This window comes from Sceloporus occidentalis, unplaced genomic scaffold, assembly GCF_023333645.1.
Source record: "Sceloporus occidentalis isolate IW3139 unplaced genomic scaffold, rSceOcc1.0.p SCAF_18, whole genome shotgun sequence".
Classification (NCBI taxonomy): domain Eukaryota; kingdom Metazoa; phylum Chordata; class Lepidosauria; order Squamata; family Phrynosomatidae; genus Sceloporus; species Sceloporus occidentalis.
In genome coordinates this window covers 482,413-508,977 of record NW_028316998.1, presented here as the reverse complement: position 1 = coordinate 508,977, position 26,565 = coordinate 482,413, and the positions used below count along the sequence as shown (strand labels likewise).

The 26,565-nt window shown below is 37.3% G+C and overlaps 2 protein-coding genes across 2 annotated transcripts; both read left to right on the top strand.

Annotated features, from left to right (window-relative positions):
- The first annotated feature begins 2,983 nt into the window (after nucleotides 1-2,983).
- Nucleotides 2,984-11,247, top strand: LOC149302519 (serpin B5-like). Its single transcript, XM_089482329.1, has 6 exons — nucleotides 2,984-3,151; nucleotides 4,161-4,298; nucleotides 5,523-5,640; nucleotides 5,972-6,114; nucleotides 9,071-9,238; nucleotides 10,843-11,247. The coding sequence occupies exons 1-6, from the start codon at nucleotides 2,984-2,986 to the stop codon at nucleotides 11,245-11,247; spliced, it is 1,140 nt and encodes a 379-aa protein (XP_089338455.1).
- Nucleotides 11,248-19,842: 8,595 nt separating this feature from the next.
- Nucleotides 19,843-25,868, top strand: LOC149302518 (serpin B6-like). Its single transcript, XM_089482216.1, has 5 exons — nucleotides 19,843-20,007; nucleotides 22,324-22,441; nucleotides 23,029-23,171; nucleotides 24,592-24,750; nucleotides 25,467-25,868. Exons 1-5 carry the CDS (start codon nucleotides 19,843-19,845, stop codon nucleotides 25,866-25,868), a joined length of 987 nt encoding a protein of 328 aa, XP_089338342.1.
- The last annotated feature ends 697 nt before the right edge of the window (nucleotides 25,869-26,565 follow it).

Genomic DNA, 26,565 nt, shown 5'->3' with positions numbered 1-26,565 from the left:
TTTTCATTTTGAAAAACAGTGACAGTTTCAGTATTCATTTTTTTTATTATAAAAAATATACATTCGTCATAGACATCAAAACCATTGTAATGTAACCACTTAGTTTGTCTCCAGTTAAACGTTAACTTCCACTGGTATGAAAAGAAACACAGAGTTTGAATGCTTTATTACCACTGCAAGACATCTGAATTACTGGACCCAGCCAGGGTGTATTGCCTCCTTCTTACTATAAACCTCCCTTGGTTGAATTACAAATAAAGTATACATTTCTGCCCCCTCACCAGTCTTTCCCTGTTTACAGCTTCATTTTAATTATATTCTGCATATATTTAGTTTCACAGATTCATAAAACCGACATGGTGCATATAATATTGGGTGTATTTTAAATATCATGAAGGCTGAATGTTAGAATGAAACACTTAAGCTTTGGCAAATGTGTGTTATAATTTTGATACCCAAGTGTATTTCTGCAATTTATCCCAGATTTACCTTTATATAAAGCAGTAAACTCAGCAAGTCAATGGAGCCCTTAAAAAAATTAATGCAGATCCTAAAGATACCATATCTCATGGACCTATTTCTGTATCCATGTCTAGAACATTTCAACTGTACTGGTACAGATACTGAGCAGTGTGCTTTTATGGACAGATGTACAGATGTTTATATCTTTCTTCTTATTCTATTCTTATATTCTATTTGTAAAACTACTTTCTCATACAGTTATCATACCTCCTGAGTGTCCCTCTTTATGAGAGACAGTTTGTGTTTTCGACCAGTATTTCCTTCTTTTCTCCCCTGATGTTCCTCTGTTCTTGGAGCTCAGAATGTTTAGCAGACACAAGTTCATCATTCCACAGCTCTAAAGCCTGCAATAATATGTATATAGTTAGCAAAAAAATATGTTTTATATATTTAATTGAGTAAGTAACGCGCATTATTATTCTTACAAACGCCTTATAAACATCCATCATTAGGTTACAGTATCACGTGTAAAGTCTTGCTAAAGCTCTGCCCCTTAGCTACACCTAGCCACATCCTAAAATACAATTGTCCCAGTTCTGGCTATTTGAATTGTTTGGGGGCTGTGATATATTGCTGCACTGTATGTTGTGTATTTTGTATTGTTGATGTATAACTGCATTGTGTATTTTCTGTATTCACAGTAACTCAGTAGCAGATCTGTAGGGACTAGACTTTACATGTCTATTCTACTAGATAGACAACGACACACCCTATGGAAAGTCACACACCCCAAGCATTAAAATAAATCAAGACTTGCCTGACAGTGTACTGTACACTACGTTATTTGAAATAACTACCACAATCCACTTAATCTCCATCGAATCCTCCTGCCAGTTTTCACAAATGCTAAGAAAAATCAGAATTTAGCAAGTAGTGGTTTTCTTCTTCTTTTTTTTTGGTCTTCTTTAAAGATGCCGTTCCACTACATTGGGTACTCTAGCGTGTTTGTTTTTAAACAAAAAAAAAACAACTAGCATATTATATGTAATTACATTGTTTCTAGTGAAGATTTCACCAAATAAAAATGTCTTTTAAAGTAGTTTTTTCCATTTTTATTGGTCTTCCTTAAGCACAAGCTCACTGGGGATGGTCCTTCAAAATGAATAGTGTAGTCACCACAACTCCTGCAAACTCTACTACCTTTAGGTAATAGTTCCATATATGTTAACAGTGATGGAAAATTCACTCAAATATGTGCTTAAAGATTGTAGCCTGCGGCCTTTAAAAAAAAAACAGCATTTGAATCAATAGAGAACAAATTCTACCAAGTGATTCAGTATAAGTTTGATTTAATGCAAAATAGAAAGCTGAAACAAATATCCCGCACATGGATAAAAACACAGTACAACCCTTACCATCCAGTAAATCGAGGAGCCAATGCACTACCCCTATGCTAAACTATACGCCAGTTAATAAGAAGTTACACATTTATTACCTCTCCCTATTCTGAATAACTTCTATAGGGATTGATTCTTATCCAAATATATATTTTCGCATTATTCTAATACGTGACACCTTAATATAATGATGTTATTATTTTATCTTCAGTTAAGACATATTTCCAGCGGCTAAAGAACTTCAAATGTGTTGGATTAGCACAGATTTAAAAAGACAAGACAACAAACTTCAACAAACATAAAAGTACTCACACTATTAACTGTCCCACATTGGCTGTAATAAGGTTTAGCAGTGGCAACGACCTGCGCTGAAATCAACTATAGGTTCATCAAGCACACAATGGTCTAGTCATGGAGACAGCAAATGTAGGCTGTGATTACATACCACCCAAGTGTCTTGTTTGTCCATTGAATAATTACAATATTCAGGCACTGTCCTACTGAGCAGGCCCACTGGGAAGGGAGGTCAACTATTCTGCTTTTGAGGGCCGTGGGGATAATGGACAAAATCCTCTGATCTCCCTGATTGGCCCACAGAGCTGTTAAATCAACTGAGGTCTGTTGCACCACATGGTCTACGGAGACGTTGTGTTCCAGGATATGATTTCATATTGTTTTGATGAAATATGGGGATGTGTGATTATGATATAAGCTACTATGTATGTGTGTTTAGCTATTTAGCAATCATCTTTCAGATTTTTGCCTGGGAAGGTAAACTTTTCATGAGTGTGATCTTACCACATAGCTTAATTTTAGAGTTGCTCCTTGGTAATACCGTATATTTGTCTTTGAATGTTGCCATGTCCAGTTTAAAATGTGTGGACTATATTTATCTATTCAAAACTGCAACATGTTTTGGACAAAATATAACATTTTTAGCAATCACTAAAAGTACTCCAAGTATTGACACAGAATTGCTCCAGATTTCCATTGACAAATATGGTCCTTTAATCGTAAACATTCATGTTTTATAGTACTTTGACAAAAGAAATATTCTGGATACATGGTCATTCAAACCTCGATATTTGATCAAACTTTCATTGACCATCTTTATATTCCAGGCCATGGACGCTCTTCGTTTGGCAAACACTGCCTTGGCCGTGGATGTTTTCAAAAATCTTTGCGAGAAGAACAAGACAGATAATATTATCTTTTCCCCCATATGTATATCCACCTCTCTGGCTTTGGCACACAAAGGGTCCAAAGGGAATACTGCTAGTGAGTTGGAAAAGGTAGGTCATCGTTACGTTGTAAATGCAGCGACCGTATATAGTACAAATTGAGGACATGATTCAAAAGGGGTTTGATTTTAAAAAAATAATGTTGCCAGTCAAGTTAAAGCTTGCACAGAGTCACATGTTATGACCCGAAAATCAACTTTCATATTTATTAGCATTTGATGTTCATGTGGATGCTTAAATAAGTGATGCAAAGTGACCTCCACTGCTACTTGCAAATGTAAGACATTTTCACTTACACAAAAAATACTTAGAAATAAAAACCTTATCCTTTTGACCTCTATTAACCAGAAGGAATGGTGGGTACCCCCTTTACCCCCCCCACCCCATTTCCTTCTGTGTGCTTTGGAATGAGGGTTCATAAGTCTTAATAGGGCAAAAATGCACAAAATCCTACCAACACAGCATCTCATATTCAGTAGGAAGGGAGGTCAACCATTCTTATAGGAACAGACCATAGCAAGCCAAGTATTAAGGTACTGTCAACACATTGGCAGCCAAAGATTACAACTTTAGTTTAACTTTAATCATTAAATACCATCAAGTCCTCATCTACAACCCCTCCACAAACCAACACTGTCACAAGTGGATTGAAAATTGGCAAAAGAGCTATGTGACTGGTGACATCTATTGTCATCTATGCTAAATTAAACTGCACCCTATAGTAGCTTCATATTCTCTGTCCTTGTATATGTATAGTTCACACAAAATGCACTGCACATGGGTTAAGGGGTTAAAGGCAGCAAAATGGGCATCCACACTACTTTGAATTTACTAATGCCTATTACAAAACAGTGGTACCAGTATAAGGAAAATATTATGGATTATGGTATGTCTACATCCTTACAGTTTCTTTCTGTAATGGAAATAGCATTCCATACATACATTTGAGTGTATTTAAAATCAATGAATGTGTTAATATCACAAATTTTTAAGACACTTAATTGGTACAAAATTTCCTTTTGTGTTAAACTGTGGGAAAACATTTCCATGTTTTTTGCAGGTTCTTCACTTAGAGAAAGTCAAAGATTGGGACTTTGGGTTTCAGAGTCTGGCTTCAGATATTTCCAAAATCAGTTCAATATACTCCCTGAAACTGGTGAAACGCCTGTACGTAGAGAAAAGTATTGATTGCACAAAAGTGAGTACAACATGTATTTTTATGGTTTGAATAACCCGCAGAGGTGCAGGGGATAGTCCTGCTGGTCTGACTTTTAATCGCTGAAAGCAAAGTATGTGTCCACATTAGCAGGATTTTAACCAGCACTGACAGGGAAAGTGTTTGGGCATTTTTTTCCTCTGTCACCGCTGACAATGCAGGAAGCATCGGGCAACACAAAAGGGTCCCCACAGGGTCTGTATATACTGTGCTGGGGTCTCTGATGACCACACAAGGTGGGACCAGGAAGCAGGGCTGTATCCTCTGATAGAAAGTACCAGAGTGACAAGAAAATGTTCCCTCTTCAAAAGAGTTAAACATAATAATGATTAAAAAAAATTAAAATAGCAATAAAAATAAAGCATAAAAGTAAAAGAAATACGGTAATTATAGGAGTAGTGGTACTTAGTAATGTAACTGTGACATCCTTGCCAGTACCAAGAAAGTGATAAAAGATTAAAATAAAACACAAATGTAATAAAATATTTTTAAAGAAACCATCAATATCCTGTATCTCTTCCATAGAAGTAGGTAGTTATTTAAAAATATTGGCTTCCTAAAACCCCCAAAATAGTTTAAAATATAACAAGTAAAGCTGTGTGTAAGGAAAGGTTTTAGCCCTCCAAAACGTTAAAAAAAAATAAGCATGTGAAAGGGTAATGTTAACATCTTTAAAAATGAGACTTGCAGTAAGGAAAATGCACTTTTAGAAGAATTTTGTGTACACAAAAGGAAGATTTCACTGTAAATATGATATAGAGGGTTCGGTTATGACACAATTACAGTCATTGTACTGTAGAATTTTTGAAAATGTTGTTCATTCAAAATATTTTGTAGAAAAATCACTTTTACTAATAACTGTTCTTAAACTTGGAAACACTACACTAATCGTATCCAATGGTCATATTATTTTAATGTCTCATTTATTCTTCTAAAGCTTGTCAGTCTTGTGGCACCTTGAACATAGGGTCCAACAGCTCTAACACTATTTTTGTATTCAGAAAAAAGGGCCGAACTAGAACTTAGTTCAAGGATGTATACATGAAAACAGCTATAGAATAAGAGTTCTTGCAATGTTTTCCACCCATAGGACAGCTTCCCTCCATTTAAGGATGGATCACAATAACTGGAAATGTGCTGCGAAGAAGCATGATATGAGGGTGTTTTATTGATGGTTTAGCAGTATTTATTTTATCTTTCTTTCAGGACTTTATAAACTCGGCTAAGAAGCCATACCCATCAGAATTGGAACCAATTGATATTAAAAGTCAAGCAGAAGAGGCAAGAAACCAGATAAATTCATCATTCAAAGACCTCACCGATGGTAAGAACCTGGATATTAGCCATCTCCTCCGTGCCTGCTATCCTCCCTGCTGGGTTATGATGTCTTACGTAAGGACCAAACCTGGTCTTAGAGTATTTCAAATACGTTAACAGTGATTGATTCAGCACAAGAAGCAGTATTTGATTTGATTTGATTTTTTCTATTGTGAAATATTCATGATCAGTGAGTTTATTTTCCATCATGCATTTGTGTCTCATTTCGAATGTATGCATGTAAATATTTCAATATCAGCTTAAGACTCGTATTTCGTAATACAGTATAGATGTTAGGTTCACATTGCATTTACAGTTCATTTATTTATTTTCTGTAGGTAAGATTGAGAACATACTGGGTGAGGATGCATGTGACGAGAACACTAGAATGCTAATGGTTGGAGCTGCCTATTTCAAAGGAAGTTGGTTATATAAATTTAATGAATCAGAAACAAAAGAAGTGGAGTTCCATATTAATAAGGTATTGATATCATGGACATTTGCCATACCAGTGACTGAACATCTGGCTTCTATGCAATATGCTTAGATAAATAATCTCCAATCAATCTCCACCATCCTGTGGTGGACTGAAATCTTCATTAGAGATATCATACATGGAATCAACATATGAGACCGCCAGAGTGTCACCATATGGATTGTCAGAGTCATTAGCAATTTTAAAAGTTAAAATAGAAAGATTATTCCAACCTACCTAGAAACAAAATAAACCACTCTTCAATTGACACAATTAACACAACACCAATTCCTACCAAATTCCTAAAAAAAAATTCTTAATTTTTCTGCCTACCTACCCACAAGCTAAATGCTCTCTGCTCTCTAACACCTAGTATCCCATGCTTTGCTGAGATTAGCCATTCATAAAGCAAGTTTTGCATGATCGCATAATCGCTCAAGACTTCCAACGTATCCGCTGGAAAACTTTTATTAACTTTTTATTATTGCTATTAATATTATTTATTATATTTTTTTAATTGTATATTTTTTTTACTTTACTGATGTACGCATGCACTCTAAGTCTCACTTGAATCCAGGATTGCACAAGATACCCGGCACTGAGATGCTTAATGGCAGTTCCCAATGACTGCCTTGGGTGTAAGGTATCCTGCCTTCATGATGGTTTTTGGGACACTTTTTCCTGACGGCATGGAATGTCATGAAGGTTTTAATGGGTAAAACAATTTAAAAATTAGCGGCACCTTGTACCCTTCCCAATAGCAATATTAATTTAAGGAAAAAACTTCCCTGTCCCCAAACTGTTCAATAATTACAAAAATAGTGTAATGTATAAGAAGGAACTTTGTTCCTTTCTAAAATAAAAAATGCTATGCATGGCAGCTATTTTACCCAGGAGATGTTGCTGAACGTAAAACAGAGGGGTTTTTTTTGCCAGTGACACCTAACTTATGGCAGAAGTTCTAGGTAATTTTTTCCTGGTGTTTTTTGTTTCCTATAAATGATGGACTATACATAATGTATTATAAAGTAAAGCCCTGCCCATGAAAAAAAACATTATGTGGGATCACTAAACTTGGAATAGGGAATTATGATTGAACAAAAGTATAGCAAAAAAAAAACCACGCTGGTCACTAAATGAAGTAAAAACCTGAGGCCATGAAAAGGCTAAGCGGCTGCTTAATGTGCTAATATGATCATTTGTGAACTAATAGTTAGCTAAGTTAACTTTTCTAAGTAAACACTATGGATATTGTAGAATAAGAAAAAAAAAACATTTTCCATTCTCATGCTCTATTTAGTCCTCATGTTCTATTTATATTCTCTACTGTATATTTTCTTAAGATTGTTATTCCCCACGGTATGCTTTCCCATATATTGGCAGAATACCCTGTCATCTACTGGGAAAAAAGTTATTTTTTCATATTAACACATTTTGTATACAGATTGTCATGGTAATTCAGAAAAATTACAAATTGTATTTACGGCTGAAAAAATGACAACATTTGTTAATTATATGTTTTCTAGTGGATCTCCAGACTTTTGTTATGATGATTTGTTTTCATAGACAAGCATTTTCCATGAATTCGCCTTACAGTGATTCATACTTATATGAAGCCTCCATTTTAGATGTGATTTCGAGTTACATCATGACTCATATCAGATTTATATCAGATTGCCATCTCATTAGTATGGTGTTTGACTTCTAAAAGTAATGCTATTCCATGTTTCCATCCATGTTCCCTTCCATTTAAAGAATCACATTATTATTATTATTATTATTATTATAACAATAGGATAAGGTCCATTTGCCTCCTGAGCTTTTGCCCTTTATGCCCTGTGACCAGCCCAGGCAGGTAGAATGAGTGTATCACTTAGATGTTTACACATAGAATACACATAGATATAGGATATCCTTTTTTTACTAAAATCCCCAGGCATAAGGCTATCCTGAACACAGGGCCGGCCTTTGGGGTGTGCGACCTGTGCGACCGCACAGGGCGCCACACTCCAGGGGGCGCCGCCGCCGCGGAGTCCTCCTCCGCTGCGGGGTCCTGCTCCGCCCCCGCCGAAGGGTCCTCCTCCGCCGCCGCGGGGTCCTCCTCCGCCCCCTCTGCACCTAAATGAAAACATTGTTGGGTTTTTTTGTTGTTGGTTTTTTTTAACTTTATTTAACATCCTCCATGTTAAATAAAGTTTTATTTTAACTTTATTTAACATGGAGGATGTTAAATAAAGTTTTATTTTAACTTTATTTAACATGGAGGATGTTAAATAAAGTAAAAAAAAACAACAACAAAAAAAACCAACAATGTTTTCATTTGTGTCCCGGGCAGGGGCGCCGAGCGGTTGCTCGTGAAGTTCTCAGCAACCGCTCGACACCCCTTACTCTCCGTGACTCCGTCGCGGTGCCGGCATCTCATGTCTATTCAGGCGCTCAACATGAAATGCCGCCAGGACTCCTCAAGGTAAGTTAGGATAAGGAGAAGTAGGGAGAGGGGGGGGATAGTTTGAAGGAAGGGGCAGGGGGGTTAGTTTGAAGGGGCAGGGGGGGTTAGTTTGAAGGGACAGGGGGGGTAGTTTGAAGGGACAGGGGGGGTAGTTTGAAGGGGCAGAGGGGGTAGTTTAAAGGGGCAGAGAGGGGTAGTTTGAAGGGGCAGAGGGGGGTAGTGAGGGGGGGCGCCAGAGGAGTAGTTCGCACAGGGCATCGGAACACCTAAGGCCGGCTCTGCCTGAACCTAAGATGAGACTAAAGACTGATTAATGTCTAAGACTTTAGATCAGGAAAAACAGGCAGACTAGATGTGCCGAATCATTCTTATCTGCCATTAAATTCTGTCTCTATAGAACAATACTTGTAACTGGTCTACAAACATACACTTCATACAATATAGAACCCTTATTTTGACCAATATTAATTTAGTCCACCTACATGTTTTTATTTATTTATTTGTTTACTTCAGAATGAAACCAGACCTGTGCAGATGATGTACTTAGAAGCCCGGCTTAGCATTGGATATATTAATGATTTGAAAACGATGATATTAGAGCTTCCTTTTACTAGCAAACATCTGAGTCTTTTAATTCTGCTTCCCAAAAAAATTGAAGATGACTCAACCGGACTGGAGAAGGTAACAATCCTAATACAATAAATGTTAATAGAGAAGTTTACATATGGTAACGTTTCCTTTTAAAGTACACACATGTTAATTTTGCATGACAGATGCACTCTATAGGCTGTGACCATGATGCTCTATGTCTATGATAAATAACGTTTTTGTGAATTGTGGCTTTCAGTTTTAGTTTCTGCCATCTTCCTAACTTGTGTGTTACTACCTCACATGTAAGTTTTTCCATTGAAGAGCATCTGTTTGGCAATAATTTGGGGGAATAAAATTGTTGGTAATTACTTTGTGTTTGCAGTGTAAATAATGTAACAATAAAATCTTCTGTATGTTTTTTCGGTATACAAGTCTGCAATGCCATATATATATATGCTGTATACACTCATTGGCCACTTTATTAGGTACACCTGTTCATTTGCTTGTTAACACAAATAGCATGTTGACGTGGTCAAGACAACTTGCTAAAGTTGAATCTGAGCAACAGAATGGGGAAGAAAAGGGATTTAAGTGACTTTGAACGTGGCATGGTTGTTGGTGCCTGGTCTGAGTATTTCAGAAACTGCCAATCTACTGGGATTTTCACGCACAACCATCTCTAGGGCTTGCAGAGAATGGTCCGAAAAAGAGAAAATATCCAGTGAGCAACAGTTGAGTAGACGAAAATGCCTTGTTGATGTCAGAGGAGAATGGGCAGACTGGTTCGAGATGACAGAAAGGCAACAGTAACTCAAAAAACCACTTGTTACAACCAAGGTATGCAGAATACCATCTCTGAATGCACAACACATCGAACCTTGAAGCAGATGGGCTACAGCAGCAGAAGACCACATCATGTGCTGCTCCTGTCAGCTGAGAACAGGAGACTGAGGCTACAATTCGCACAGGCTCACTAAACTTGGACAATGGAACACTAGAATAACATTGCCTGGCCTGATGAACCTCAATTCCAGCTGCGACATTCAGATGGCAGGGTCAGAATTTGGCATAAACAACATGAAAGCATGAATCCATCCTGTCTTGTAGCAACGGTTCAGGCTGCTGGTGGTGTAATGGTGTGGGGGACATTTTCTTGGCACACTTTGGGCCTCTTAGTACCAACTTGAGCATTGTTTAAAGCAACAGCCTACCTGAGTATTGTTGCTCACCATGTCCATCCCTTTTATTACCACAGTGTACACATCTTCTGATGGCTACTTCCAGCAGGAAAATGCACCATGGCACAAAGCTCACATCATCTCATACTGGTTTCTTGAACATGACAACGAGTTCACTTTACTCCAATGGCCTCCACAATCGCCAAATTTCAATCCAATAGAGCACCTTTGGGATGTGGTGGAACTGGAGATTCCCATCATGGATGTGCACCCAACAAATCAGCAGCAACTGCGTGATGCCATCATGTCCATATGGACCACTCTGAGGAATGTTACCAGCACCTTGTAGAAAGTATGCCATGAAGAATGAAGGCAGAAAGGGGTCCAACCCGGTACTAGAAAGGTGTATCTAATAAAGTGGCCAGTGAGTGTATATAATATAACTCACCTTTATGTAATAACGCTAGTTGCATATTTCTTACTAAAAAAATGAAATATTTTCCCCTTTGATTATAGCTGGAACATGATATTACCTATGAAAAGTATGTTCATTGGACAAATCCAAGCATGATGGCCAACAGCAAGGTTAAGCTCTGTTTGCCAAAATTCAAACTAGAGAGCACCTATGATCTCAAGGACACTCTGAAGAGTTTGGGGTTGAATGATGCTTTTAATGAAGAGGTTGCTGACTTCTCAGGGATGTCAGAAAGCAAGAGTATATCAGTGTCTCAAGCAATACACAAAGCTTGTATAGAGGTTGATGAAGATGGCTCAGAAACAGCAGATGTAACAAAGGAAAGGCTTCTAATGCACAAAGAGGAATTCTTTGCTGATCATCCATTTTTGTTTATACTAAGACATAATAAAACTCGTACAATTCTAATGTATGGCAGATATTGCTGTCCGACTGCAGCATCCTAAGTCTCTCACTTTTCTTTCTGGTAATGTGATAATATCTGTTAAAAATGGTTATTGGCTGAAGAATTTTCCAATCACATAAATATCCATAAGGCTAGAAATGTAGTCTTTTTATTTACTAATGGAACAACTTTAACAGATCCCTGTGTTTTTGCTCACAATAAAAAATAAATTCTACTTGATTACCTCTCTTTTATCCCTCAAAGAAAATGAAAAGTTCATGGTTTTACATTTTAATGTGTTTGTACTAAGAACACTCCCTGACAACTTTTTGACTACTCCACAGCCCCACCTGCAGGTGAAGCCACTTTCCCTAAAGAGGGAGGATCAGAGGATCGGAGTAGCCTACCCTTGGAGTATCTACCACACTCTGATTGATGTAAATCGTCCTTATATTACATCTATGCATTCCGTCCCTCCCGCTTTTGCTCCAACATTTTTCCTCCTTTTAAATATACTTCACTTCTTGTACTTTGTTTAACCCCTTTATGTATGGAAATGTATCCTTAAGATCATCTTTTCTCTATTTCCTTCTCCAAGCAATACATATTGAGATACTTCACTATTTATGTAGCCCTTCTATAAACTCTCTACATAATGTATATGTATGTATGATGGGGTCTCCATAACTTACACAACACTAGTCTGACGAGATCTGCTACTAATACCTAAGTTATACAACTATGCTTACATTACTGCTACTTCATGCCTACCTTTAACTCCTTAGAAACAGTATCCAAATCCCCTTTCAGTACCCAAAACGCGGCCAGGACTGCACACTGACATTAGCAGGCGGTCCCACTGATGTTGGTGGGCGGTCCCGCTGATGTTGGTGGGCGGTCCCGCTGATGTTGATGGGTGGTCCCACTGATGTCAGGGGTGTTTCTGCAGATGGCAGCGGGAAACACCCCCACTTGAAGGAAAGACCCCGCTCCCGCGACCTGGAGGATTCGGGTCTTGGCCCAGAGAACCGGAGGAGCAGCGCTCACCCGGCAATCTCCGGGTCAAACCCGGAGAGTTCCCAGGTATGCACATAATCTTACATTCAGCAACATTGTGCTGTCTCTGCCATACTCTCAAGTCTTCTAATTTACTTAAATCATTACTTACCTGGGATGTCTACTCTGTTGCTGACCATTGTATAATCAGAGAAAATACATGTATTACCCTTCAGACATTTTCTAACATTTGCTAATTTTGTAACAAAACCTTCCTTTCGCCATCTTCTGACCCTTGTCACTCATTCACTGCCGTATTAATTTATAGAACAAAAAAAACTAGGTATATTATAAATACAGTCTACTCTGATTTATTAATATAGTTACGCAGTAGAAAAAAATCCATTAGTTTAGTTTGACAAGATTTGACAGTAAATACCCGTGGCATTTTTCCTCTTGTATTCAGACAAGTTTTTTGTGATGTGTCTGTGCAATTGCCCTGGAGACTGTACTGGCAATTATTTTTTTACGCACTTACAGAGAATCAGGAAGTTGCCCTAGTAATATTTCCACCTCCCACACTGGTCATCAAGGAATGAGTTTTAGAGAGTCAACATTGTACTCCTGTGGATGTATGACATAGGAGAATGGCATGTGTTGTGCTATGGACGTGACGTCTGTAAATAAAGTGGCTAAAATTAGTTGGAATGTATTTATTTAAAAAATATGTAAAGAATCCTAAATGTCAGCACTGATTTCCAGTGGAATGACTTACACTACAAAAGTGGGATTAGAATGAGTTTGTAGGCTAAAGACCTAGGGACAATTGCAAAGAAACAGAATTTGCCATTTTTTCCTGATGTAAACACTCAGACCTTAATCAGTCCCTAGTCTTCTCTTAGATTCAGGGTATCTTTATGTCTGTCTCATGCTCGTTTACATTCACTCAAAGTATCAGCCTCTACCACTTTCTGCTTGGAGGCTATTCCATTTAGCTACCAATCTCTCAGTAAAGAAAAACTTCCTTACATTACATCTAAGCTTTTGACCCTTTAGTTTTAGATAATGTATTGTCCTAAATTGCTTCCTCATAAACATCATAAACATGTTGTTTATGCCAATAAACATCTTTCCTGTACTTGTTGAATCCCTTAAAGTATTTATTACACCTGTACAAATGGACCACTCTCTCACACTCTCTAACACTCACAGTCTTTCTCACATGCTTATTCACTCTCACTCTCTTTTACACACTGATGCTCTCTCTCAATGTCTCTCTACCTTCTGTGCCAACTGCTTCTGTGTCCCTGTCTCCTTTTCCACAGCTCAGCTTCTTGTCTTGCCTCTTTTGTCTTGGTCCACTTTTCCCCTCTATCCCCTCCGCTAACCTTTCCTCCCAGAGCACTTTCACAAAATGAAGGAGCCTCTGTGCACACCCTTCCCTTGATTGGAGGCATTAGGGAGAGGCACTTTTACAGAAGTACTCCAAAAGGCCCTAATAATGCAGACAAACTCTTGGAGAAAGGTGCAGAAATGGGCATTATTTGGGCCTCCCGGAGTACTAACGCAAAAAAAGAGCAGAGCCATGGCGTGCCCCACAAGAACAGCTTCTCCCCCATTCCTCCAATAGTGGGCGAGATTGTCTCCTCCAGGAGGCCATGTTAATGGAGTGGAGAAGAAGCAGAGGCAGGGACACGGACGTGGTCGGAATAGAAGGTAGAGAGATATTGAGAGTGTGAGTAAATGCAAATAAGAGTGGGAAAAAAACCAATGGTATGTTTTGTTCAAGTCCATCCTTGTTTTCAGACATTCGTGCAAATTAACAAAATTGGCAAACTTTGTTAAAATTAAGATGTGTATGAATATGAATGTGCATGTAATTAAATGTTTCATATACCTGCTCACTGAGCCACCAACTTTTCGTACGCAACGCATGTTTAGGCATAGGCAAGCTCGTCATAATGCGAGACGAGCCTAGCCAGCTCATGAACCAGACCATTCTCCTGGACACATGCAACGACTAGCTGAGAGAGGTGGAAAAAGTGCTTAAGCCAGACGCTCTCCACCCACCGTGCAAGCATTCTGGTTCACCCAAGTATGACTTGAAAGTGAGTAATTGTATTTCAGGATAATATTCAGCAATGGAAACCTATCCACTACAATGGTTTTGTCATCAGTCTAATAACACAATTACTAATAAATCTTTTTATTTGTCTACAGTTGCAAAACCACCTTGTTTACTAGTAAGAGCAACAGTGCAAGTAACTGTTTCCATTGTTGCGTGATGCATTGTGGTTTAAATAACATTCACTATTGCGTAGTTATAATTAGAATTTCCCACAGAATCGTGGGCAAAGTGAATGTGACTAAGCAGTTATTAACGGCAGCGTCTAATTTCTACATTATGTCATTTAAACAAAGGGGCATCTGTGTTGTAGGAGCATTCATTGACATATGCTCTAAATGGTAGGCATTTGCCAGAAACTCTGATTAAAATCAATAATGAGAGTATTATGGAATTCAGTTTTATTCCCAGTAATATCATAGTTGAAGTGCGACAGATTGAAATATAATCTTCCTTTGTGCATTATTCTGAAGGCCTGGCATCTGTTTAACCTAATGCTCTACTATTCATTTTTATCAATGAAAATAAGAAGGAGGGGGATGAAGGTATAGCAATTGGAGAGAGGTGCAAATGAAAACGTACAGAACTATAGGGTGCTTATGCACCCCAGAAGCAACATAGTTGGGAGGTTTGTGTTCTCTACAGTATTATAATGTTGTAAACAATTGTATAAAAATGGCATCCGTTTTATCATATCATTGTAGATCTAACAAAAAAGGAAGGTTAGACACTGTACAATCTGACTATATAAAGAATTGTTTTAAAGATCAGTTGTTAATGCAAAGATTTATACAAGATAACACATTAAAAGCAAAATGAACTGCATGTGATGCATGTTATAGTAATAACCCATTGCCAAGTTTGCCTGCCCTGACCCACATTATGCATATATTACTTGAGTAATTCCAGACGTGCTCTGAGGGTACCTTATTTATAAGTACTTTGGGTATCCTATTGGCACCTTCCCACCCCCCCCAAAGTTTTACCTTGGGGAACTTCTCCTTCAGGAAACATTTGGATTATTGTGCATAACCCTTTAAGCAAATAGCCATAACCCCAATGGCTTTTTGTAAATATACCTTTGGTTGACATACAGCCAAATTAATTAAAACGTTGGCTCAAAGAAACCACAGCCTTTGTTGCGGTCATGTTATTTCTGATAGCAAAAGCCACTCAGCTAGCTATCACAGTTTTCAGCTTGTCTTCCATATAGTCATGAATCATTGTATTTTTAAAATCTATTTTTATGCATAGGAGGTTTAAAATGCATTTTTAGTGTGCCTAAAACACCCTCAATATAAGATCAGAGGGGGCATTACCATATAAATACATATACCAGGTGTCGCCATCTTTAGGAGGGTCGGTCCAGCTCCAAGAGAAGGGTTGCTTCCTTGGGTCTCAAGCTAACGTTTCTCTTTCTGCAGACAGGGGAGGGATGTTTAGTCACAGCCACTCCCTCTCCTATTGCCCACTTAATTAAAACTATTTGGGGCTAGCTCCACCCACACATGGCCAACTCCACCCCATGTAGGGCCAGTCTCACCTACATAACAAGTTAGCACTGCCCCTCCTGAAGCTATGGACTGAGAAGAAGGAGAGATGAAAGTGTAGTGGGGGGGGGCAGAAGATCCATATGGTTTTAATTTTGGCTATGTCTCTCCCTAATCTAGAGAAACAATAATGTTAATACATGCTGCCTACATGCTTCCCTCCACATTGGCCCCTACAGGACAGATCTCCTTTACACCACTGCCGAATGTAGCGAACGGGTACACCATGCCATATACTGGCATTCAAGTGAGACAGCCATATAAATATGTGACAAATACCAGATCCACAGAGGAGCTGTCATCCAATGCTAAAAGATTGCCCTAGTCAATCAGAGTTATCTGCTTTTCATGTGTAGGACCTCAAGATTTACCTTCATCAGTGTAGCCTAAATAATGGAGAGACTGAATATAGGGGATCGGTTTCCAAGAAAACAGTCAGAATACCTACCTAAGGTTGTGCTAATATATAGGTGGGTTATCTTGTCCATATGTACCACTGTACTACGGTGTTTGCCATATTTGTCAATGAAGTAATCCTATTTACACTAAACTGGTATTACACAGATCTCCACTAACGTACTCCAGACATTATATCACAACCTGCAATACCGTGCCTTTGTCACAATATACACATGTCCAATATGTAAAAAACAAACTTGAAAAACATAATGTTGTGGGTTAAACATAGCACTGTGTGCAATACTAGTATCATAATTAGGTGGCACAAGACTGGATATGTGTGATGAAAGCAGAAAATCTAGAAACTGGATGTCATCCTGCAACAATCAAACAACCCAACCCATACAGCAATGCATGAATCTTTTTTTATATTTTCAGTATATGATGTCTCGCCTCGTTTTCGGTTAGTCTGTAGTAATTAAAAACATTACACAAACCTGTCCATGGAAAGGAGCCAGGGGAGTGGCACGATACTTATAACTGAAAGGTACACCTGGCCAGATCAGAGATCCACAGCTACAGCAAGAAGCAATACAGGTAATCCACATTTTCTGAATTTCATAGGCAAATACTGGTTAAGAGAAAAATATTCTTAGATATTTATTCATACTTTGTAGCGGACAATTATTACTGTTTTTTAAAATAGTTTATGATTGACATCTAGTTGTATCTATATATATAGCTATATATATATAGATAGATAGATAGATAGATATATATACGATAGGTCAATATAGATGTGCATCAGTGCATGTTTACATACTTTCTAGTCACAAGTACTAAGCAAATGCCTAGTTCACATTTGTAAAGTTATTTATTTAAAGCTTCAAACATTGGAAGCAATAAGAAGTTGAACATAAATGTTTTTCTTGTTGATAGAACTTGGTAAGCCAGAATAAACAGCGGGTGCTGGCAAGCTGGATTTCTGGGGCAGAGGTTTATCTAAATGTACTTATCACAGAGGAATTATTTCATGCAAGTGAATATTCCCCATCCAAAATTCCAAATATTTCTTTTATTTAAAGGTTGCACTTTAACTATGTTTTGATGGTTCAGCCTATTCTATGGACTTAGATGTATCCACAACGGCCTTTTTATTAAAGAGTTTCTCAACTCCCTGATAGAAACTGAAAGGAATATTTTTTATAAAGCTCCATGAGTTTCATTGTTAATGTTCTCATGTATTTTAGTTTAATCTGTAGGAACATTGTATGGTTGTTATAGTGAGATTGCTAAATTTTTACCACTCTTTGTAAAGCAGCACTGATAATCCAGAATATATGGTTCTTGGTAGGCCACCGTCCCATTTCTATTACAGTTTAAATGTTAAGTACTTGGTTAACTACATCAATTCTGTTCCAACGTATTATACTGATGATGAAGGCAACTACCTTGCATAATTCAGGTAGTGTTTGGAGTGATGTAAGGTGACATAAGAAGTTAAAGCACCAATTAAACAATCACTCTATTCTAGAAGTGTGTTCCACATAGACACTTGGCTCTTTATACATTATCCAAGTGATACTGGAAAAAAAAAACTTTGTAATTGGGGATAAGAGGCAATATGATGCAATATCACCTGGACCAGTAGTAGTGAATAGTCTTTAGTCTTCGGACATGATGCTAAATGTTAGTTGGTTGCTGGATTAGTGAAAATGTTTAAAATCAGTTTTTTGGCAAAGATATTTACCCACACCATACCTTAAACATTTTTTTTAGATTTAAAAAAATCTGTAAATATCTTATAACGGTTCAAAATGTTTTGCTAAATGTATTTTTTGAACACGAGTGTAATGTTTTACAATGGGTTGATTATAGTAGGGAGTGTATAGTACAAATGTTTTTTCTGAACATTAAAAATGACAAGCTCTATTAATCTTTATGTGTCAGAGGAAAATCCATAATGTAAGTGAACAGGAATGTTGCCGTGCAGCATTTGGCATTTACATGAGGATACCCAGTCGGGCAAGAACAAGGAGGAACCCGGTACCTTAAGAATGGGTATAGCGTGTATATAAGTGTTCAATGTAATTATAATGTTATAATTATACGTTTTTGTAATTGTCTTAAATAGAAGTTTGTGGAGCCTGTGTGTTAGATGCAAAGGTCTTGAATTTGAGAACATACATTTGTACCCAACAGATTGTATCCACTGTGTAGCGTGTGATTAACTTTTTTTGGCTGCTCTGTCATATTCCATTGTTAGAAGTCACTGAACAAGTAAGTTTGTTTGGTTGTGGTGTCTTGGCAGTAATCAGGTCACAGCTATATAACGATATATAACGTATGGTTATCAGATTCCAACATAAATAATTATATTTGCTTAAGACGCTAAAGAAACAGATTTGCTACTTACATCTTAATATTAACATGCCAATTATACCGACAGTCAGACATATGCTCATCAGACTTATTTCGTTCATTCATTAAAACCGAACAAGCAGTGGCTTGTTAATCTGCTTACTATTCAACTCTTATTAATGTCGCCAGGAAGGTTTGTCAAATGAAGGCAAGGAAAGGTGACACTTTTGTGTTTTCACTTTTTTTTTAGTTAAATGAGTTTTAATATATATTGAATTAAATTGGCAGGGAAAGACAAGAAAACCCCAAAATTAACATAAACAAAGTCCCTCTTAACCTAGGCCAAGTGTGTAATGTTGATCATACTAAAACATTTGAATGAAGAACAGATGTTAAATAAGAGGCAACTAGTTCAAACTAGGTTTTTGTGACATCTTGCCAGCAGCAGTGTAAATACGTGGATATATTCTAAAGACTGAATATGACAAAAGTTAGGCAAGTTATAATTTATTGTTCACTTTTCTAGGAGAAGTTGGAAGATTTTCTGGGTTTATGTCAGACTATGTGTCTTTGATGTGTTTATTTCAATTTGTGATGACCGATCAACAATTTAAGAGTTCATAAAAGAAATGACATTTAAGGATGGTGATTTTGAGTTGTAGCCAGTGTCCTCTAAGTTGGCAGTCAAGTTGACCAGACAGCCCTCCGATTGAGGCTTCTGTTCACGGTTTTTGTTTGCTTCTGGAAACGTCCCCTAAAACTCTAATAAGGCCAAAGCCAAAATGTATTGCAGAAAAAAGCTTGTTACATTAAATGCCATACAATACATCGACCATAGTCAATGCTGTTGATAGTGATGATAGTATAAAAACCCTCATCAGACACTGTATTTTATTAAATATCCTTCAATAATAACCATAAAAATACCTTTAAAAAATGTGGGTTATGTAATGTGCCAAGGGTGTAACACAAAATGACACTACACTTACATTGTGCCCAACAGTCCAGGACACAATGTTGGCAGTTACGTAACATGTAATGGCATTTAAAGATGTCCACGGAGTCTGCTTTCAAAATTTGGTCACCTTGGAGTTGATTCTTTTCATGCACATGTGACACCTGAATTAAATGTTCTGCAACGACACATGATTAAAAAATGTCACGCGCCATTTTATTGACCATGGGTTACATTATACATTTTCTTTTCTTTGGCAGTAATTTCATCATGGACATATGTACAGCCAACAATCAATTTGCTGTCGATGTTTTAAGAGCAGCTGGCAATGAAATAGTTGCAGATAATGTAGTTTTGTCATCGCTAAGCATCTTAACAGCCATAGCAATGGTATACCTTGGAGCAAGAGAGAACACTGCTGCACAAATAGAAGAGGTAAGTTAAAAACCTCGCCATATGCTGTACATTCAAGTTGACTTTAAAAGCATTCCATGGTGTCCTGTAGGTTCTTTCAGTGTATGATGACATGATGTGTAATTTGTATTCATCTGAGATGCATTCCTTTTTAAAAAAAAAAGTCAAGTGGTAAGTCTAGTTAAGTATTTTTTAATGTCTTATTTTTTTTAAATATTGGTGGCAATAACTTACATTTATTAAACAACTCATAGGTTAATTAATTCACGAGTTGCTTGATCTTAAGTCGATTTCTCTGCAGTCAAGTGCCAATTAATGCCAGTACTAATGCTAGTTGGCAGATTGGATTATGCTGCTGCAAAAATGCACTTGCATTTTATTCAACAGCCCTCCCGACACTAGAACATAATTTGCACTTTATCGAACAGTCAAATCATAGATTAGCCCAAATACCAGGCAATGCTGGTATTTGGCCTTGGTGGTGCAATACATGGGTATGGAACCCAGCAAAAAGTTGAAATACTCCAATATGCTCTCACTGGGAAATATTTTAAAAGCACAACCAGGATTATTCCCAGAGGCTGAACGATTCAAGCTAAATTTCATTAAAGGTGTTTTTTTGACAGACTGCTAGACCATAGGTGAATCTAGTAAGACATTTCAGAATATGTGCTGTAATCCAAATCTTCTGAGGCAATCATTCGTTTTTCATATTCCTTAAAATCAGTTCCTAACTTGGGGAATGATTAAGCTCCCTGAAACATCTACTTCAGAAGACTTTTACTGTGAAATAACTCCAGGAATATCTAGTCTGGAAGCCTACAGGGTTTAATCTAGACTATCCGTATGAAGCAATGCTTCTCCAGGATTCCAGGGTCATGTTTGGTCACTTCTACTCTGCCCACCTAGAATAACCAGCCCTTGGAAGTCCACAGCATTGGTAGTGGACAGTACTCATGGTTTGCCAGTGAATTGCAGGGGAGGACTGGCCTGGGGTGCAGGTACAGCCAAATGCCCCCATGGCTTCTTGCGTCCCTCCTCCCATAATATGTAATTTACTAGCACACACTTGTACACACTCACACTAACACACATATATGCTGCTGAGTCATTATCACAGGGTCACGTAACATTGTGGTTCACGACCCTACTGCATTCACGACTCTGCAAGTGTGTGGGTTGAAGTTAAAAAATATTGGACTGGCATGGGGGTAGTTGCCCTCTGCCCTCCCTGGAACAGCCTGCCCCTTGTGAATGGTCGGTGTACAAATATGTTACAATTAAATGTTGTTTCATTTGTGGCACCCTTTGATTTAGAAAAACTGTATTGACATATAAAGTTTATATCAAATTTCTAAGCAATAATAACCATTTAATAATAATAATAATAATAATAATAATGCATTTACTGTTTTCCATAAGGTACTTCATTTTTCTGATTTTGGAAATGTTCACCCTAAATGCAAAGATCTTCTGAATGAGCTGAATCAGAATGGCCGTGACTACACATTGATCAGTATGAGCAAGTTATTTGGAGAAAAGACATACCAATTTCTTCCAGTAAGGAATCCTTCATATACATCAATAATGTTTAGCTTCCAGTTTGCATATTGTTATGTCTAGAGATTCTATAACCAACAGTAAGTGCAGGAATGGCTCTACCTTATAAGTTTGGTAGATGTCAGGAACATGGTTTGCTTGGGGTGCTATAAACTGTAGGGTGGGCTCTAAGTGATGCAGATGACCGACATGTCACCACTTGCACTAGACCACACTCCATGCCAAAAAAGAATGTGGGTCCTCATTGAAAGATAATTAAGATTATTCAGTCAAAGATTATTGAGAATCTTCTTTTAATATGAGCAAAGGCAGTCTGGGCTTGGCCCACAGTTTATTAAAGTTTAATAAAAAAAATAAAAATTATATACTTAATAAAAAAAAAAATCCCCTTCTTATGTTTCACTATGTGTCTTTATAGCCCAAAGTCAAGGGTGAACCCGGGATGAACAGTAGCATTGCATAATTATAGTAGAAAAGAAAAATAAGTGGGTCTAAACTACACACAAAGGAAGTTACTAGCAAAAGGAAAATGAGAATTGTATATGACAATCTGGAAAGTATTTTGGGTATTCATTTTTGATGAGACCCCTGGGGTAGCTAGCTGAAACACTAGCTGAGTGATATCTACTGAGGGTTTTCCCTGTTAGCCTGCAAGGCTAGAACTGCTAAGTAAACAAAAATATGCTGGTCTGTATAAAATGTGTCATTTCCATTTTTTCATCTAAACGATTCTTTGAATTCTTCACTTTTCTTATTTTTTCATTTGCGAACTGACAGTCTTATTTGGAAGCCACTAACGTTTCCTATGGTGCGGCCTTAGAAGAAGTGGATTTTTCTAATGACCCTGAAGGTTCCCGGCAGCACATTAATGAATGGGTTAAGCGCGAGAGCAAAGGTGTGTATGGAGTTTAACTATTTTATGTGTGCAGTGTTACTGACACCTGGTAGCAAAAGGTTATAGCTGGAAGAACATATTGGAATTTTACTAGAGAAAGGTTAGTTTGAGAGTACATTAACATAATGTGGAAAATTAAAGCAGGCTGTGCATTCTATTGTAACCATCCTCCATAATGGTAATGGATAAATGCCAGCGGTGTAACAAAATTATTAGCGACCAGGCTGCAGACAATTATATTATTTTCATGCTTATGTTTTATCATTTTGAAGTTGCATCTGATATTTTTTTAACATAAAGACCGAAGGTTCCCAACAGAAACGGTTGAGGTTAATACAGTTAGGGAATCTAAACCCGCGTTGGACAGATATATGGCTATCCTGAATTTAAGATGGGACCAATGAATAATTAAGGTCTGAGTCTTAAGGAAAACAGGCAGACTAGATGGGCTGAATATATATATATATATATATATATATATATATATATATATATATATATATGTCACATTGTGTGTCTTTTTGAAATTTGTGACTTTATTGCTTTATTATCTGTTATAATATTGTCATGTACACTTCTTCCAAAAGGAAAAATCCAGGAATTATTGCCAAAGAGTTCAGTGACATCGAATACAGCATTGGTAGTTGCCAATACCTTATACTTCTTAGCAAACTGGACCAAACAATTTAATGAGCGACACACTTATAAGACTCCCTTCAAGTTGGTATCGGTATGTAAATACTTGTTATATAATGCTACATTTTTATTACTTTTACATAATACATACTAATATATGTTTAATAATTTACACAAATGACATAAAGCATTTCTGTAAACAAATGCCTCAGTCCTTGATGCCATCTTTACTAGGACTGCTGAATGTTTGGTAGGTATGACTAGAACGCAGTGTTCTACAGCCTTAAATGTCAAAGTATGTGTAAATATAAACAGAAAATCTGTTTATAATTTATATAATGTAAATAAATAAAAACATTCTGCCATGCCTAAATGTCCTATGAAGTAACATAAGTAGCTATCAACAGGCACCAAAGCCACTTAGAAATCCCTTGAAAACGTAGCCACAGTTTTAACGACTCACCTCAATGTCTCTTTTGGCTATATGAAACATTGAAAGGCATGTACAAGCAAACACATATACCATAAGAAGTAATGTATGGGTTTGTCGCCTTTTGTTCCTCAGATGATGCTAGTTTGACTACCCTAAATGACAGATCTTGGCTTCCTTGAAGTGAACTTTTACTGTTTAAACATTTTTATAGATTTTTTTTTTCATAATCAGCGGTGGCCGCATCATGGAAATAACATTGGCAGATAATTTTACATTTACATAAACAATATGAGTATAGTTATTCTAAAAGCTGTGAAGATAACATTTTACCAGCTTGACAACCATAACTAGGATCTCTCTGTGTCATGTTCTTTTTTTGGGGGATGAGGAGAGTGGCCGTGCCCATTCCTTATTCATTTTCCTCCCATTCCCTCGCCCAGTTAATTCTGTCTGTGGCTAGCCAGGAAAGGAAGACCTCTGGGTAACCAACCCTGGGAAAGTCCTGGGTATGCTGACTACCTGACCTAATTTCATGTCATGTAGTTTCAATGGGAAATACAGAAAAAAAGGCTTATTAGGTTCCAACTTTACAAAATCACTATGACTTCTTAGGAGGTAAGTTGGGCCAGAACTGCTCAAATTATCATTAAATCACACAGATTGACAGCAATGACTGCAAACCTAGGCAGTGAGGTCAACAGCAGCTTTCTAGCTGTTTATTGCAACTCATGTTTAGTTGGGTCAGTTGAGTTAACATTGTTACTTGACTGGCAATGCACACTGAAATGTTAAACTCAGCACAATTCCTTTACATGGTCACTAAATGATGTTGTTATGAATACTAAACTGTCAGGATAAAAAGGATTGGGTTCTTTGATATTTCATATTTTTAGATGGAAACAATGCATATTGAGTGTGTGTATATACCTTTTACTGACGACTATCCTCCTTTTTGTACATTTTAGTTATCTCAATCTTTTCCCAACATGTCCAAGTGACAATTATGTAAAAAATAATGCAAGCAAATTTTAGATAGAGTTGTATAAGTTATGTAAACTTATTCCAATTGCTCCTGTTTCAGAATGAAGAGGTGATGGTAGACATGATGCTTATTAGAAATACCTTCAACATGCTGTATGCAAGTAACCCTGGAATGTCTGTCATCGAACTTCCTTATGGGCCTTCCCAAGACCTGAGCATGATTATTCTACTTCCTGATAACAACACCGCGTTACAACAAGTATGTCGGCTATGATCTGAAGTTATTTGCTTATGTACACTGCTTGATATGGAAAACAATGTTGATTTTTGTTCATTAGTTATGGGATTTCATAGAGAACAAGTCTGGAGCAAAGTGCTGTATGGAACATTCTCTGTTTCCATGTTGACTGCTCTACATTCAGAATACGTGTGGAGCAGTCACAGACAAATTAAAATGTAAAATACAACACAATATTAGTCACTCTAGAACAGGACATGTCAGGTAAATAGTTGAAATACCAGGTGGAAAAATGCTGTATGAATACATTATACCCTACGAACACTGCATCTGTTGGTCTGTTGACGTGTTAGTTGTGTAGAAAACACGTTTGGAGGGGTTGATGTGTCATTTATAGAACTCTCAATCAGGGATAGCAAAGAACAAGGACACATGTACCGGCGAGTCTTGTTGGAGTCATTAAAACCTACAGGATACCATGTCTATCATAAAGACCTTTGCCACTTGCCCCTGCTCCCAAGTTTACTGGAGTGATCCGAGTATTGTATGAATGTCATAGACATCCATCTCCTTTTTTATCTTACATTTAAATATTTAGCTATTCAGCATTAATCATCATTTTGTATTAGCCTTTATTTTCTTTTATTAGTGTTTGTTTTCCAATGTGTAGAATATTTACTATTTTAAATATGTTTTCATTTATTCAGTAAAAATATACCTATTTTTTTCTATTGCAGCTTGATCAGCAAATATCCTATGAAAATTTAGCCAAGTGGACTAGCAGGGCACAAATGAAGTCACGTAATGTAGCAGTTCATCTACCACGATTCAGAATAGAGAAGGAATTTTCACTCCGGAACATTATGTCATCCTTGGGAATGCCTGATGCATTCAATCCAACTCTCGCAAATTTCTCGGGAATGACAGATCATGATAACTTATATATTTCAAATATATATCACAAGACATTCCTCGAGGTGAATGAAAAGGGGACTGAAGCAGCCAGCGCCGCAGCACCTGTCATGGCTATGCGCAGTTTGTTTAGTGATGAGTTTAAAGCAAACCGTCCCTTCCACTTTCTCATAAAGCACAACAAGACAAATTGCATGTTGCTGTATGGTAAATTATACAAACCATAAGCATACCAGTATGTGGCAGAATTCGGTCATGTAACAATGTATTCTGCAGAATGCAGTACGTGGATCTGTAATGACTTGCTTTGTACAAAATGACTGTGGTTTAAGGCCATATAATTTATTATATTTGGAAAGTAACTTGAGTAATACACTGTTCTATGGGCATACAAAGTCACTTTATACACTTAATCCTATGAATTCACTTGACACACCTGATTAACCTACACTGAAAACTTTCTGTAACAGGGCTTTCTCTACCTGCTGGCTTGTCTGCGTGTAACGATACCTGCAAAGCGTTAATCTCCCAGATTATGAACTTTCACAAAAAGGATCTTTACAATGGTAGCTCGATATGAAGTGCAGTGATGTGAAATAGAGTCGTAGGAGGTCCTTGTGGCTCTTCCTATATATTTTAATGTGTACATAATTAAATATAGTAAATATTTAATAAAATTGTACTTTGAATCTTTTGATTATACTGTATTCATTTGCTACAAAGGTTATCTGTCCTTTTATAGCTATATTATGCACTAGTAATTTTCAATGATAAATTGGGTTGTATTAAAAAAAAAGTAAGTTATAGTATTCCTGTCTTTAACCCCTAGAGCTCCTGTTACGTAGGCGATATGTATGTGGCAAAGCAGGTCCAGGCGGCCAGCTCTGTATCTCGTATGCAAGCCAATATGCCATCTTGCTATCA

Coding starts and splice junctions, on each gene's coding strand:
- LOC149302519 (XM_089482329.1), top strand. CDS start 2,984: ATGGACGCTCTTCGTTTGGCAAACACTGCCTTGGCCGTGGATGTTTTC. Junction 3,152..4,160: donor CTGCTAGTGAGTTGGAAAAG/GTAGGTCATCGT, acceptor TGTTTTTTGCAG/GTTCTTCACTTAGAGAAAGT. Junction 9,239..10,842: donor ACTCAACCGGACTGGAGAAG/GTAACAATCCTA, acceptor CTTTGATTATAG/CTGGAACATGATATTACCTA.
- LOC149302518 (XM_089482216.1), top strand. CDS start 19,843: ATGGACATATGTACAGCCAACAATCAATTTGCTGTCGATGTTTTAAGA. Junction 20,008..22,323: donor CTGCTGCACAAATAGAAGAG/GTAAGTTAAAAA, acceptor GCGAACTGACAG/TCTTATTTGGAAGCCACTAA. Junction 24,751..25,466: donor ACAACACCGCGTTACAACAA/GTATGTCGGCTA, acceptor TTTCTATTGCAG/CTTGATCAGCAAATATCCTA.